Here is a 15,937-nt window from a genome sequence, read left to right on the forward strand (position 1 = left end):
TCCAAGATAACACAGCCCGCTGGATTGGTACCACATCCACGAGCTTCTCCTTCCTCCACCACCAATGCAGCAGTGTGTATAATGCACAAAATGGACTGCAGATTTTCACCAAAGACCTTTAGACAGTATGTTCCAAACCCACGACCATTTCCATTTAGAAAAAAAGGGGCAGCACATACATGGGAACACTAACACCTGCAAGCTCCCCTCCTAGCCACTATTCATCCTGATTTGTAAATATGTTGATGTTCTTTCCTTGTTGTTGCGTCAAAACCCTGGAGTTCCCTCTCTGATGGCATAATGGGTCAATCTACAGCAAAGGAACTGAAGCAGTTCAAGAAGACAACTCACCAATACCTTCTCAAAGGCAACTCAGGTGAGTCAGTACATGCTGGCCAGCAATGGCCACATCCTATGGGTGAGTTAAAAAAAGTATTAACGTACCATTATTACCTAACCTCACATCAACATTCATTTTAATATTCTTCTATATGTAGGATAGAAACCAGATGGTGATAATTCCTGACATGAAAGCAGGTACATAGTGACTCCAGCTCATTGCTTGCTCCTAGGGGCCTCCATCTTAGACAGCAGTTACTAACGTCTCAGGGTACATGAGAAGTTGTCATACACAAGCCTCATCAAAACCTCATGGCACGTTGCTGACCCACTTACATCACAGCTCTGCATTTCACAGATGACCTTTGGAGCATACTAACACTTATTACTGTAATGTACCACTAGGACACGTAACATGACGGGAAAGCCACCCATTTCATGGATTCAGCCAGAATGCATCATGGGGATGTTTGCATGCTCTCTTAGTTCCCACACACTTTATGCTTACTTCAATGCTCAAGGTGTGTCTTCCTTATCTTGCCTTTTTCAGATCTGTCTCTCAGCCTGAGCTTAAATGCTCAACTTTTGATCTTGCCTTGTGTTTTCATGCAGACACAAAGCCAGGGAACATGACATTTTTTGTCAGCACTGATTAAGCAAAGGGTAGATCTGTTGCTGAATGGCAGTATGCCATATCAATATCACACAGACACAACGTGCTAGCAGCACATATAGCAAACACACTGTATGTGCTTCAATCAAATGGTGTTGCAAAGTCAAATGAAAAGAGTCTTCAGTCAAGTCAAGGGACATTTCACTGAGGGTGTCCTGGTAAGTCAAGCGCATCATCTGTTTTCAGTCCAAGGGCTTGGACACAGTCATTTGGTAGTTTGGGCATCCAGTGTCAGTGGTTCATTTCACTAGAGTTCAGGGAGTGGGCCGCTGTCAGTCCTGCAGGTTCAGTGCAACCAGTCCAGAGAATCAAGCAGGGATTCAGTCACTCATCAGTCAGGCTGCTTATGCCACCAGTCTGGAGTGAGACAAAGTCAGTATTTAAGATCTGTTCACTGAAAGTTACGGTATTGGGAGCCACTGTGGGATATGAGGCAGCATGCTGGAAGTAGATAGGATAAGTGTAAAGGGGGTGCCAATTCAACATATAATGAGGGTGGGTAGGAGAAGATAATGATTTACATGGAAAGGAAAGACATAATATGGGATGAGGTCGTTGCCACTCGACACCATTCTGCCTTTGATGGCAGGACCGTACAACAGTGTGATGTTGCAGTATTGCTGGAATGCCTGGGGTTTGGGGAGGGGGTTACATGGAAAGATAAACAGTTAAATAAATAGGTTGGGTGGGAACAGAGAGAAGATCAAAGCCAATGGGTTTAACAGGGAGGACAACCAAGGAGGGAATGTGAACATTTGAGGGTCACCTGGACTGACAGGCAGAATCCATGAGTCACTTCATGAAGAGTGACTACAGGTTTCCTCCATCATGATGTAAATTGTAACTACCCTGGGAATGAAAGTGGCTGCCACTAGATCTGGACATCTCTGGCAAAGTGCAGAGACTTAGGCTATTTCTTCCTCAATCACCTGCAGAGATGTGGCACATCCACATGCTCTCAACTTTAATCTAACTAAAGTACCCACAGAGGTAGCAGAATCTGAGCTAGCAGACGGTTCAAAAGGCAGCTTTGTCAGTACATCTGTGTGCAATTGTGTCTTCTTCCTCAGAGATGGAGCAGTATACGTCTATCGAGGTAAATCTTTTGATGACAGAGATGTGCACATGCCAATGTGCTTACAGGAGACAAAAGACATGATGAGTTGCAAAATAGGCATAGAGGTTCATGCATGTTAAGAGTAGATTCATAGTATCATTAATGGGATAGCAGCACAGAAATGGGCATTTCTTATTTGGTTGTTGAGACATGGGTTTTCAGTATCATATGAGCAGGCAAGGTTCCTGTCCACTTAGACAGGCAGTAAGGAGGAAAATGTTGGGCACCCAGCCATCAGCTATCTTAGCCCTATCAGACCCATTGTGGACCATTTCCTCCTGAAATGAAACCAAGGAGCGACTGAGCGAGATGAAAGTGCTGGCTCAGTTGTTAGTGCTAGTGTAAGCGGGGGAAGGGTGTTGAGGTGTCCTGAGTGAGTGAGAGGGCAGCACAGAAGACATACAGGTCTCATAATGCGGGAGTTTGGGGAAAAATTGAGTGTAAGTGAAAGAAAAGTTACAAGCAGTGATGAAAGTGGTAGAGTATTAGACTAGGCAAGAGATGGGTGTAGTAGTAGCAGCAGAATTTGAATGAGTGAGGTTGCAGAGGAGAAACAATAGCACTTAATGTCATGGAGTGCAGAAAGTCATTGACCTTCTTATGGCATTTTTTTTGCACTCTTTCAAAGTTACTTTACAGTTACCACCCTTTTGAATCTACCAAAACAGGTTTTAATATTTTGAAAAGACGACAATTTGGCTTTCGCACCATGGTCAGCATGGACCAGTTTAGGCCAGAAGGCCTGTTTTTATGCTATGTTGCTCTGTGACTCCGAGTACAGAATCCTCTGCACCACCTTGTTTGCCAGGACCTCCATGTAACGATTAACAAAGTGTGGAACTGACTTACCTCTGTCCTCCATCTTCAGGATAATTCACAGGAATCATGCAGGGTGACTCCTGACTGACATCACTTGGAACTGGGAATCCTGGAAGGTCCCAGCAGTGATGAGTACTTTTGCGGTTCATGACAGGGAAGGTAGAGTAAGTGGGCCAACATAGAAAGGTGTTGCAGAGCTAATGACATGTGTTTTGGAGAACATTATGAGAAAATTCAGTTGGGCTCACACAGAAACTTTTCAAAATTGACTCATCTGAATCCTAGGAAAAATTCAGCTCTCAGTGTCTAGACCTGTCAAATCCTGTCAGAATCTCATGCATGTCATTCTAATTATTATTTGCATTATTCTAATCTGCAGAGAGTATAAACACAATTTATTCAAACTCAGATAGGACAACTGGGAGCACTAAAAGCAATGAACAGGGCATATCAGAAGATAATCCTACAGCAAAGGAGAGAAAATGTAGATTATGTTCCATTAAATATGGAACAGACTGGTGGGAACTGATGGAAACAAGTGCCTTCAACACTGGCAATGACAAAACACGATGTAGTCATCCTTACAAATTGCAAGGTCCATTGTTTCCAAGATAATGCATCAATATTTTTTTCCCCAACGACAACCCCAAAACAGAATAAATTGCTAACGGAAATAATCATAACCCTTCTCATGAACTTTTTATGAGCTTTAGATTATTTCCCTTTAAAAGCTTTAATTATCAGTACTACTATTTCACAAGGTCATGTCTGGTTTAGCTGGTGTTGGCAGACTATAGATAAAGTCTGTGATGCTGATACAAGCAAAGTAGAATATTGGGAATAAGATCAATACAAATGCTAAAATTTGAACTTTAGTTTTCACTGCACAAGTAATCCAGGTTAAGGGTTTCAACACCATCACGATAGATAGTGAAATCTGAATTCAGTCACAAAATTTTGGAATTAGAAGCAAATGTAAGAGCCACCACGTAACCACTGTTGACTGTTTAAAAAAATCTACTTTACTAATATCCTTCAAGGAAACAATGGTGTGGCCTAGGTGTATCTGCAGATGCCGACAAAGTAGTTGACACTTAACTGTCCACTGAGCAACAAGGTCTGGGCAATAAAAGCTGGCATTATTAGGAATGCCCGCATCCTATGAATAAATAATAATTTAAAACATCTAAGACTGAGATGCCCGCACGGAATCACTGACACTATCAGAACATGAAAGAACGATTTTTTTTAAAAATCTGGCCCGAGATTACAAACGAAGCTAGCATTTGTTGCCAAAAAAATTGCACATGTTCAAAGTATAGATGGGGCCTTCCTGTGAAGTTTCGGCCATCCGTACAAGTGTGGCAAGCTTTCTAACAGCCAATTAGGTGACTAGCTTCCACAAAATTGCTCCACTGACCTTGCTGTGAGGATCTCAATGTGGTCCCAACATCCACAGCAAATCACAGCACTCTGTGTCTTGGAGAATGAAATCGCATAATTTGTTTCACCAGGGATCATTAATCACTGGTACTTTGCAGACTAAGTGTAAACTCTGCAGCACTGAAGGCACCGTTGCCTGAGTCAGATGGTGTAGATTTAAACCTATAATTTAGGCTTACCTTTCAGGGCATTATTGAACAAAAGCCAAATTTAGCATTTTTCAAAATATTAAAACCTGTATTGTTAGATTCAAAACGTCCCAAAGTGGTAGCTGTAAAGCAACAAAAACTTTACTTGGCTCCTGATCACCATTGATCACATGGTCAATACTATCAAAACATGATTGACAGCTCGAAAGAAGAAAGTCTTGCATTGGTGCTCATTGCCATACAACCTGAAAAGATCTAGGATCATCACTTTTAAAATCAATTGATTGTCTGTGAACTTGCTGTGCGCAAAACAACAGGCAACTACTCTAACTATTGAAAAAAATGTCATTAGTTATGAGGCAAGGGTTGAGAATGAATAACCTAATTATATCTGTAAGGGATGGGGGGGACGGTTCTCAGCCCCTCTAGCCCTGTTTCAATCATTCACTAAGATCGTGGCTGATTTGAGGACACCGCATTCCCACTTCAGAACTTAAGTTCTAAGGAAGGGTCACCGGACCCGAACACTTTTCTTCTCCTCCACAGATGCTGCCAGACCTGCTGAGCTTTTCCAGCAACTTTGTTTTTGTTTGTATTCCCACTTGTGCCTGATAACCTTTGATGATTAAGACTCCATCCCCCTCTATCTTTCAAGCAAAAAAAAACTCTGCTTATACCGACTTTTGAGGAGTAGGATTCCAGATGCTCCCGACACTCGGGTGCCGGACGGGCGAGACAGAAATACTCCATCTGTTTGAAAAAAAACAGCGACCCCTGAATTTTTAAACTGGGCGTAGCTCGACATTCTCCCACAAGAGGAATCCCAACCCTCTCCCCGTCCACACGAATAAAAGCGACCAACTTTGTGCGCAACTTATCAAAGTAACAAGGAATTCCCATCTCGTCCTCGCCATCCCTCCGACTAGGACATCTGCAGAACCTGCCGAGATTGCAGTCTACTGGAAACAGGGAGCAGCAGACAGTTGCCGGGGAGGAGATGGATACATGGCCCTAACTAACCGGCTCCGCTTGCACCCGGTGGGCGGGGGCTGTTGACGCCCACGTGCGGCCTCGCTCACTTCCGGCAGCGCAAGGTCTAAGGCGGTGAGAGCGGCGAGTATCGGTGCGCGTGTGGTAGTTTCTGTGACGTGTCATCAGGCGGCGGTTGGAACGCGGGGCGGCCGGCAACCAAGGTGCACGCGGCTGTGGATAATGGCTCACACGTACCCGGAGGCCAAACGGCTCGAGGCGGTGAGTGAGGAGCCGGGTATTTGTTTAACGACGCCGGTTCGATGGTTTCCGCCGGCCGCAGAAGGTGGGAGGGGGGGTGGCTTCTCGTACGGAACTTGCGGCTCGAGACTCGTAAGTGTTTATGGGAGGGCGGAGTGATTTTATCTTTCTGTTGTTTGGGATGGAGGCTGCGGCGGAACAGTGGAGGATGGAAGGCAGGCCGGCCTCGGTGGTCCCGTTGGGGCGATCGTGGCTGATCATCTCCTCATTGCCGTGTGTTCCTGCGGTATCTTTTGAAGTTTCTGGAGAATGCTGACATATTATGTGTGGGAGAGATGTGAGACAATCCTGCTGGGAGGAGACGGAGCGGTCCCACCGGAGAGGGGAGTGATGCAAAACTGTAAAGTTTTTTTTTGTATGGAAAGTGATCAATACCGGAGCTTCCCTCGGCCTCTGGGAGAGAAAATTCCAAAAGTGCACCACCCTCTGAATATAGGAATTCCTCTCCATTTCAGTCTAAAATAGTTTAATCCTTATTTTGACACTACATTATCTGGTTCTAACTCACTCATCAGGTTAAATGCGCTATCTGCATCCACCCTATTATGCTGTATGAATTTTGTAAGTGTCGATGAGAACACGTCTAATTCCCTGAAACTCTAGAGCGTACAGAGATGGTTTCCTCAATCCGTCTTCATAAAACAATCCTTGGGATTAATCTGGTAAACCTCCATTGCACCTCTTTGGATAAGGAGACGCAAACTATACATAATTATGGCAAGACATCTCTACCCTGTATTTTAATTCTCTTTGAGCGGCATGCCAATGTAGTATTCTTTGTTCGAATTGCTTGCTGCACCCATTTGTTAGCTTTTAGTGACTCATGAACAAGTACTCCCAGATCTTTTTGGATGCTTCCTATTTAAGAAATATTCTGCCTTTCTGTTTTTCCTAAGAAAGTGAATAATTTCACATTGTTTATGTAATATTCTATTTGCCATGATCTAGCCCTTTCACATAGTAGATGTAGTAAATTTTTTTGCAACCCTTCTTCAGAACTGTATGTGGAGGTTGATTTTGTGTTTTGCTATGTTTTTTCCACAACATATTAATGTGTTCCTTCTTTGGCTTTCCCATGATTTAATGAGTTATACACCAACTGCTCTAACCAGCAGATGGTACTAACCAAGAACTTCCATTTTTCAGCCCAGTCATTTGTTTCACATCTTAATATTACAGAATCATCTCTCTTTTGGCAGTTTTTCCATACCCCTCAAGCTGCCAGTATGGTGTTGTGATGTGATTCCAATTATTTGTGATTAACTGAGCTGTAGAAACCATGAAGTTCTCAGAATTGCTCTTTGTTTAGTCCTAAGCGTGGTTGCAGTATGGATATAATAATCTGCTGAGCACGACTCCAGCAGGAATTCTGTTGACATGGATGAGGATGAATTGGATTTGATGATCCATCTCATTGTCCTTGCTCTGAAAACTCACATTGAATAATGACTACTTGGGTGAGATTGGAAGTTAAAGTTTGAAATTACCACGTGATTATTACGAGTATCCTGTTTCCACTCTAACCTTGTACCCTTTGATCTGTTTAACTCAAAAAATAAAATTCTGCCTCTAACTTTGGATTTGACAAGAATATTACAGTGCCAGAACTGGGAGATGAACACTGATATGTCAAAAAAGACTTGAATTTTTAGAGTTCCATTTACAACTTCAGGATATCCAAAGCACTTTACTGTGAACAAATATTTTTAAATGTTGCTATTCCAAGATATTAATTGCACAAAAGCTTTTTCTGTTATGTCTGTTAATACTCTAGTACAAACTAGAGAAAAAGAAAAATGCACTGTACAGTGTCAGCGAAATGCTTAATGTCAATGTCATGCTAGAAAAAGTCTACCTTGAAATCATTCTTGATTGCTGAAAATCTTACACCACTTAGATTCTATTGTAAAATGAGCTGCAATAACTATAAACCATTTCAAGCATGCATATATCTGTTGCTGGACCAGGAGTAGTGGTTTTTTTTATATTAAACAATCAATATAGATGCAAAAGCTAATTGGGTTCTCATTCTCCTTAAAACAAAACACTGAACTATTAAAGATGACAAAAATATTCAGAGTATCAGGAGGTGCAAAAGGCAAATAAAATAGCTTTTAAATGAAGTATGGCAATGAACATGAGTCAACTAAGGTAACTGTAAAAGAGTTTAAAAACACTCTGACTTCAACTAATGATCAGAAAGGCATTAGAAATAGTTGCACCTGTGGCCTAGCAAACCATTCGATTGTCACAGTCGCTATGTAGTCTGAACAAAAACATGAAACCAGAGAGGCCACCTGGCATCAACTTAAGCACTGGAAACAACAACTGCAAAAACAGCCCTATTGACTGTGCAAAGTCCTCATTACTGATCTTGGAGGCAAGTGCCAAAAGTGGAAGAGTTGTCTCACAACCTAGTTATCAGGAGAAATTGTTCTGTAATTTCTCAACAATGACCCTGGATACCATGAAGTCTCAAGGTATCAGGTTAAATTTGAGTAAGGAAACCTCCTGATTACTATATCTTCCTCCCTACTATATCTTCCAACACTTGGAAGATGCGAAGAGCACAAAGAATGTACTTTGGGAGATTTCAGTGTCTGCCGCTAAGTGTCTCAGAAGCAGCACTACCAAGCCAGCTGGTTGGCTTCTAAAAGACATTGTTGCTAGATTGGATCTGTGGCAGGTGGTGAGGGGAAAAAGCATACCTGATAGCATCCACACTAGCTTTCCTGCATTTGTCCAGGCCAGTGTTGGCAAGAGTGACCACTGTCCTGTCCTTGTTGAGCTGAAGTCCTGCCTTCACATTGATGACAACTAACATTGTGTTGTGTGGCACTATTGGTGTGCTAAATGGACAGACTTTGATTAGCCCTAGCTACTCAAGACTGGGCATCCGTGAGGTACTGTGGTCTGTCGGCAGCAAAATCGTGCTTCAACACAACCTGCAATCTCATGGCCCAACGTATCCTCCATTCTATCTTACCATCCATCCAGGGGATCAACTCTGGTTTAGTGAAGCTTGCAGGAGAGCATGTCTGGAGATGCTCTTGTTTGTCTCTGTCTGTCTGTCAAACAGTATAAGCGGAAAGTGACAGCTGAATGATGTTGCATCAACAGATTAGATCTAAGCTGTGCAGTCCTACACCCAGTCATGAATAGTGGTGTACAATGAAACAACTCCACAAGATCCCCATCATCAATAATGGCAGAGCCCACGTATCAGTGCAAAAAATAAGCCCAGAGCATTCACAACAATCTTCAGCCAGAAGTGCCGAGTAAATACCCATTCTGGCCTTCTCTGGAGGTCCTCAACATCACAGATGTCAGTCTTCGGCCAATTCTGTCTCACTCCACAGATGTTTTTTTGATGTTGAATAATCTGGGAAGAGATGTCATAGCCTTAGGATGAGAGGTAGCAGATGACAAATTGTATATTTAAAAGGATCATGAATCTGGAAATTAATATCCCAGAGTGTAGTGGATACTGGAACATTGAGTACAGTTAAGGACATAGAGAGAAATTTAGTTTACAGGTGGAAGGGTGGGCAGGAAAGTGGAGTTGAGGCTACAATTAAGGTCAGCCATGACGACCACATTAAATGGCAGAGCAGGCTCAAGGGGCTGAATCGCCTACGCCTATAACTAGTTCTTATGTTCTATGTAAATGGTTCGCGCCACTAGGTACTGCAAAGGCTATAGGGCCTGATGGCATTCTGGCAATAGTACTGAAGACTTGAGCTTCAGAACTTGCCACACTTCTAGCCAAGCTGTTCCCATACAGCTGAAACACTGGTATCTACCCAACTGTATGGTAGACTGCCCAGATACATCCAGTACACACAAAGCAGGGTAAATTAATCTGGCCAGCTACCACCCCATTAAAGTGATGGAAGGTGTGTTGAGGTTGTTTGGCTCGCTGAGCTGGTTTGTTGTTCTGCAGACGTTTCATTACTATGCTGGGTAACATCATCCATGCAGACTCTAGTGAAGCATTGATGTGTTTTCCCGCCTAGTTTTTAAACTCTGGAGTCCGTTGAGCTGGATTGCCTCACTTCTGGTTTTCCTTCATAGTGGAGTGTATATGAGGTCGAGTTATGTGTTTTTTGATGGCTTTCTTCACGGAGTGCCAGGCACTTTAGGAATTCCCGTACCTGCCTCCTGCTTAGCTTGTCCCAGTCGAATTGGTGGTTTTCCTTATCTCATCTCATCTCAATCCACATCAATAAAATATATTCCAAAACCTTGATGGTAGGTGTGTCAACCTGCTCAGCAATAATCTGCTCAGTGATGCTCACTTTGCATTCTTTGGCCAAGGCCACTCAGCTCCTGACCTTTATTACAGCCTTGGTTCAAACATCGACAAACAAAGCTGAATTCCAAGGTGAAGCGAGAGTGACGTCTTTTGGTATCAAGGCCACATTCGATTTACTGTTATTGAGGAGTCCAAACAAAACTGGAGTGAGTGGAAATCAGAAGGAAAACTCTGGAGATATTCTTGGTATGCAGCTCAAGCTCAGTCTTAGCTCAAGGTCACCTCTGCAGGAGATGCTCAAGGTGCTGTCCTAACGCCAACCATCTTCAGCTTCATCAATGGCCTTTCCTCCATTTATAAGCTCAGTAGTGAGAACGTTCGGTGTGCAATGTTTACACCATTTGCATCTCTTCAGATATTGAAGCACTTGTCCATGTGCAGGAAGACCTGGACAATATCCAAGCTAGTGTCAAAAACTGGCAAGCAATATTTGCTCCATTCAGATGGCAGGCAGTAATTCTGTCAATAAGAGACAATCTAATCGCTGACACTTGATATTCAATGGCATTACCATCACTAAATCTGTCACTGTTAACTTGCTGGGACCTACCATTGACTAGAAACTGATCCGAATACAGTTACTGAGAGCAGGTCAGGTGCTAGGAATACTGCAGGAAATAACTTTCCACCTGTTGCCTCAAAGACCTGCCCACCACCTACAAGGCACACGTCAGAAATGTGATGGAATATCCGCCACTTACCTGGATGCGTGTGGCTTCAACAACACTCGAAGCTTGACACCATCTGGGTGAAAGCCTGCTTGACTGGCACTTCCTCCAAATAATTCATTCACTCCTCAACTGACATTCAGCAGTACTATATACACTGTCTACAAGATGCACTGCAGAAATTCACAGAAGTCAGTATTTTCTTAAACCCGCAGCACATGCACTAGAAGAACAAAGATTGCAAATAAATGGGAACTGCATAACCTACAAGTTCCCCTCCGTGCCACTCGTCATCCAGGCTTCGAAATATATCACCAATCCTTCAGTGTCACTTCGTCAGAATCCTGGAATTCCATCCTCAGTGGCATTGTGGGTCCGCATACAGCACGTGAACTGCAGGGTTTCAAAAAGACAGCTCACCAGTACCTCTTTCTATGACTGCTTGGAGTGGGCAATAATTGCAGGACCAGTCAACAATACCCATATCCCACAAGCAAATTTAAAGAAAAATACATAAACTGTGCACGTGAACTGTTTTCATTTATCTTCTGCCTTCTGTGCAGGAAGTTCTTATGTGATCTGTTTAGCTTAATTGATCTGTAAAGGAACTTTTTAATCCAAGGGTGATGGCTACAAGTTCCATGCTGAGGAATTAATTTTTTCTAATTGCACCTTTTTAATTGATTTTTACCAAAAAAAAATTAGATATTGCATTTGATTTTTCTCCTGAATTAATTGGAAGCTGGAAGAATCATTTGTTTGTAATTCTCTACAACAATAAATCTTGTCTATACAATTTTTAAAATTCTGACATGAGTTATAGGCATCACTGCCAAGGCTGGAATTCATTTTGTTTTTTTAAACCCTTGAATTTCTAGAATCAACCACCATTGTAATGTGGGTTTCAAATCACATGGTTAAGACTGGTAAGGAGACCTAAAGGGTAATGGCCACTCGTGAGCTGAACAATCTCACAACACCGTTTTCCAGCCGAGCAGTCATCACTTGATTTTATTGAGTGTAAATATTGTGACCTGCTTGATGGGATTTGAACTTGTGGTCCAGAATGTTACTTTTGGGTCTCTGGATTACTAGCCCAGTAACATAACTCCTACACCATTTCCTTCATAAAGAATGTGTTGCAGATGAAAAAGTTGAAATGGTAGGTCTAGATACGTGAATTGGCAATTGATTCAAGACTGCACAGACTTAAAAATCAGTAACTTGACTGTTAGTCTTTGTCATTGTCAAACCAATTTGTTGGTTTCAATGCAACCACCTGGTATTGTGATACTGACTACAGTTGTGCATGCTGAGAACATGCTTCCCCACCACACCTTTTTGTAGCATAAATAAGAAGCGTAGTGAAGAACACATCTCCACGAGACATGCTGGTAATGGGAACTGCAGATGCTGGAAAATCCAAGATAACAAAGTGTAGAGCTAGATGAACACAGCAGGCCAAGCAGCATCTCGGGAGCACAAAAGCTGACCTTTCAGGCCCATGCCCTTCATCAGAGAGGGGGATGGGGAGAGGGAACTAGAATAAATAGGGAGAGAGAGGGGGAGGCGGACCAAAGATGGAGAGAAAAGAAGATAGGTAGAGAGGAGGGTATAGGTGAGGTGGTAGGGAGGGGATGGGTCAGTCCAGGGAAGATGGACAGGTCGATGAGGTGGTAGGTAGGAAATGGAGGTGTGGCTTGAGGTGGGAGGAAGGGATGGGTGAAGAAGAACAGTTTAGGGAAGCAGAGACAGGCTGGGCTCGTTTTGGGATGCAGTGGGGAGAGAGGAAGAACTGGGCTTGTTTTGGGATGCAGTGGGGGGAGGCGACGAGCTGGGCTGGCTTGGGGATGCAGTAGGGGAGAGGAGATTCTGAAGCTTGTGAAGTCCACATTGATACTGTTGGGCTTCAGGGTTCCCAAGCGGAATATGAGTTGCTGTTCCTGCAACCTTTGGGTGGCATCATTGTGGCACTGCAGGAGGCCCATGATGGACGTGATGTCTGAGGAATGGGAGGGGGAGTTGAAATAGTTCACGACTGGGAGGTGCAGTTGTTTGTTGCGAACTGAGCGGCGGTGTTCTGCAAAGCGGTCCCCAAGCCTCCGCCTGGTTTCCCTAATGTAGAGGAAGCCACACTGGGTGCAATGGATACAATATACCACTACATCCCAAAACCAGCCCAACTCGTTTTTCCTCCCCACTGCATCCCAAAACCAGCCCAGCCTGTCTCTGCTTCCGTAACCTGTTCTTCCTCTCACCCATCCCTTCCTCCCACCTCAAGCCGCACCTCCATTTCTTACCTACCACCTCATCTCACCGCCTTGACCTGACCATCTTCCCTGGACTGACCTATCCCTTCCCTACCTCCCCACCTATACTCTCCTCTCTACCTAACTTGTTTTCTCTCCATCTTCGGTCCGCCTCCCCCTCTCCCTATTTATTCCGGTTCCCCCTCTCTGAAGGGTCTAGGCCCGAAATGTCAGCTTTGTGCTCCTGAGATGCTGCTTGGCCTGCTGTGTTCATCCAGCTCTACACTTTGTTATCCATGAGACATGCTGATTGTTGTAACTAACTGTTTCCTCTAAGCTGTGTGGCTGTGCAGCCACTCTGACATTCTGCACATGGCTATCGGCAAGTAAATGTGCGTGGGACTGCTGGAACCTTCTAATATGTTTTGGAAATTGGCTGCAAGGTAAGAGATAGAAAGTAAGCATAAACAGTAAGAGAGAGCATTTGCAATTGACATGAGGCACAGTAGTTGGTGCAGCTGGAACCAAGAATTTTCAAAGGGATGCAGCCAGATTTAAGTGAAGGGGGAAGATTGTGGAAAATTGAGTTCAGTGTTGGGAGAATTTGAGATCACCCACTTTGGATGAAAGTGAGACAAATCCAGAGAAGCAAAGAAATATGGAGAGCAAATCAATCCCGAAGAACCATAACATTAAATGAAAACTGATCAAAAAGTCTAATGAAATCATGGTTATTGTAATCAGAGGATAAAGTGATGCTAGGTTATATCCCATTTGGTGAATTACTTTCTAACTTGGTGTCTTGCATCTTAGGGTATTTTGTCTTTGAGGGAGCGATAGGACATCTTTACCAGAAAAGTGTTGAGGTTTTAAGAACTAGAATATGAGGTTAGGATGGATGATTGAGTGATCTTCAAGATTAGGTAAGAAATCATGGGACACCATATTATGGTCCAACAGGCTCTTGGAAATGACAAAGCAGCACCACTCTGAAAGCTTATTGAATGAGGTCTTTCTGACCTGCATCTCCACGTCAGATCTTTAAGATGACTGAAGAATTTGATTTACCCGCGATTTTGTTTTTTTTTTGGTGGGTAACTGCAGAAGATGTACAAATCAGGTATGACCTGATTGAATGGCAGAACAGGTTCGTGGGTCCAAACCATAAATTACAAGTGGCCATTTGAAAGTAAAACTGGACAGAGAAGGGATAGTAGGAACTGCAGATGCTGGAGAATCTGAGATAACGAGGTGTAGAGCTGGATGAACATAGCAGGCCAAGCAGCGTCAATAGGAGCAGGGAAGCTAATGTTTCGAGTCTAGACCCTTCTTTGGAAATGGAGGGGGAGAGGATTCTGAAATGAATAGGGAGGGGCGGCAGGCAGATTGAAAATGGATAAAGGAAAAGATAGGTGGTGAGGAGGCAGACAGGTCAAGGAGGTGGGGGTGGAGCCAGTAAAGGTGAGTGTAGGTGGGGAGGTAGGGGTAATAGGTCAGTCCAGGGAGGATGGACAAGTCAAGTGGGTGGGATGAGGCTAGTAGGTAGGAGATGGGGGTGGAGATAAGTGGGAGGAAGGACAAGTTAGGGAGGCAGGGACATGGTGGACTGGCTTTGGGATGTGGTCAGGGCAGGGGAGATTTTGAAGCTTGTGAAGTCCATGTTGATACCATTGGGCTGCAGGGTTCCCAAGTGAAATAGGAGGTGCTGTTCCTGCAACCTTCAGCTGGGATCATTGTAACACTGCAGGAGGCCCAGGACGGACATGTCGTCTGAGGAGTGGGAGGGGGAGTTGAAATGGTTTGCGACTGGGAGATGCAGTTGTTTGTAAAACGAACGGTTTACCACGAAGCGGTCCCCAAGCCTCTGCTTGGTTTCCTCGATGTAAAGGAGCCCACAGCGGATACAGTATACTGCATGACCATCTGCACATCTGCTCACGTGGTATACTGTATCTGTTGTGGCCTCCTTTACATTGGGGAAACCAAGCGGAGGCTTGGTGGCTGCTTTTTGGAACCCCTATGCTCTGTTTGCAACAAACAACTGCACCTCCCAGTCCCATTTACACTCCCCCTTGCCCTCCTCAGACGACATGTCCGTCCTGGGCCTCCTGCAGTGCCACAATGATGCCAGCCGAAGGTTGCAGGAACAGCACCTCCTATTTTGCTTGGGAACCCTGCAGCCCAATGGTATCAAAGTTGACTTCAGAAGCTTCAAACTGTCTCCTCCCCGACCACATCCCAATACCAGCCCAGCTTGTCCCTGCCTCCCCGAACCTGTCCTCCTCCCACCTCAAGCCCCACCCTCATCTTCAACATACCAGCCTCATCTCGCCCCCTTTACCTGTCTGTCCTCCCCTGGACTGACCTATCCCTCCCCAACTCCACAACTACGCTCTCTCATTTGCTGCCTCCACCCCTGTCTTTTTAACTGTATGTATCCTCTCCACCTATCTTCTTTATCCATCTTCTATCCGCCTCCTTCCCTCCCCTATTTCTGAAGAAGGGTCTAGTCCCGAAACATCAGCTTTCCTGCTCCTATGATGCTGCTTGGCCTGCTATATTTATCCAGCTCTACACCTTCTTATCACAGAGAAGGGATAGTTGATATTCAGTATATGACTCTGAACTTCAACACCAGTGTTTGTGATGCATTTTGATTAGAATAATAATTGAGATAAGTATGGTAAATGGTTCATTTTTAAGGGGATGATAAGGGTATTTTGAAAGAATTGTGCAAAGTGGCAAGATGGGCAGTTAATGAACATATGGGATCCTGGGGTCTTTAAGGGAAAAGTGTAAAAACCTGGAAGCTATAATAAAACTGTATAAAATGGGTTTTTTTTTAGCCACACATAGTGTTGCTTTCTTGGGAGCT

The 15,937-nt window shown here is 43.9% G+C and overlaps 1 protein-coding gene across 1 annotated transcript in view; it reads left to right on the forward strand.

Annotated features, from left to right (window-relative positions):
- The first annotated feature begins 5,615 nt into the window (after positions 1-5,615).
- Positions 5,616-15,937, forward strand: part of LOC125452453 (prolyl endopeptidase-like) — a 162,466-nt gene continuing 152,144 nt past the window's right edge. The window contains exon 1 of the mRNA XM_048530880.1: positions 5,616-5,791. Within this exon, the coding sequence (XP_048386837.1) occupies positions 5,753-5,791 (39 nt within the window). The 5' untranslated portion in view covers positions 5,616-5,752. The remainder of the gene's footprint in view (positions 5,792-15,937) is intronic.

The sequence above is a fragment of the Stegostoma tigrinum genome, chromosome 4 (assembly GCF_030684315.1).
Source record: "Stegostoma tigrinum isolate sSteTig4 chromosome 4, sSteTig4.hap1, whole genome shotgun sequence".
NCBI classification, from domain to species: Eukaryota; Metazoa; Chordata; class Chondrichthyes; order Orectolobiformes; family Stegostomatidae; genus Stegostoma; species Stegostoma tigrinum.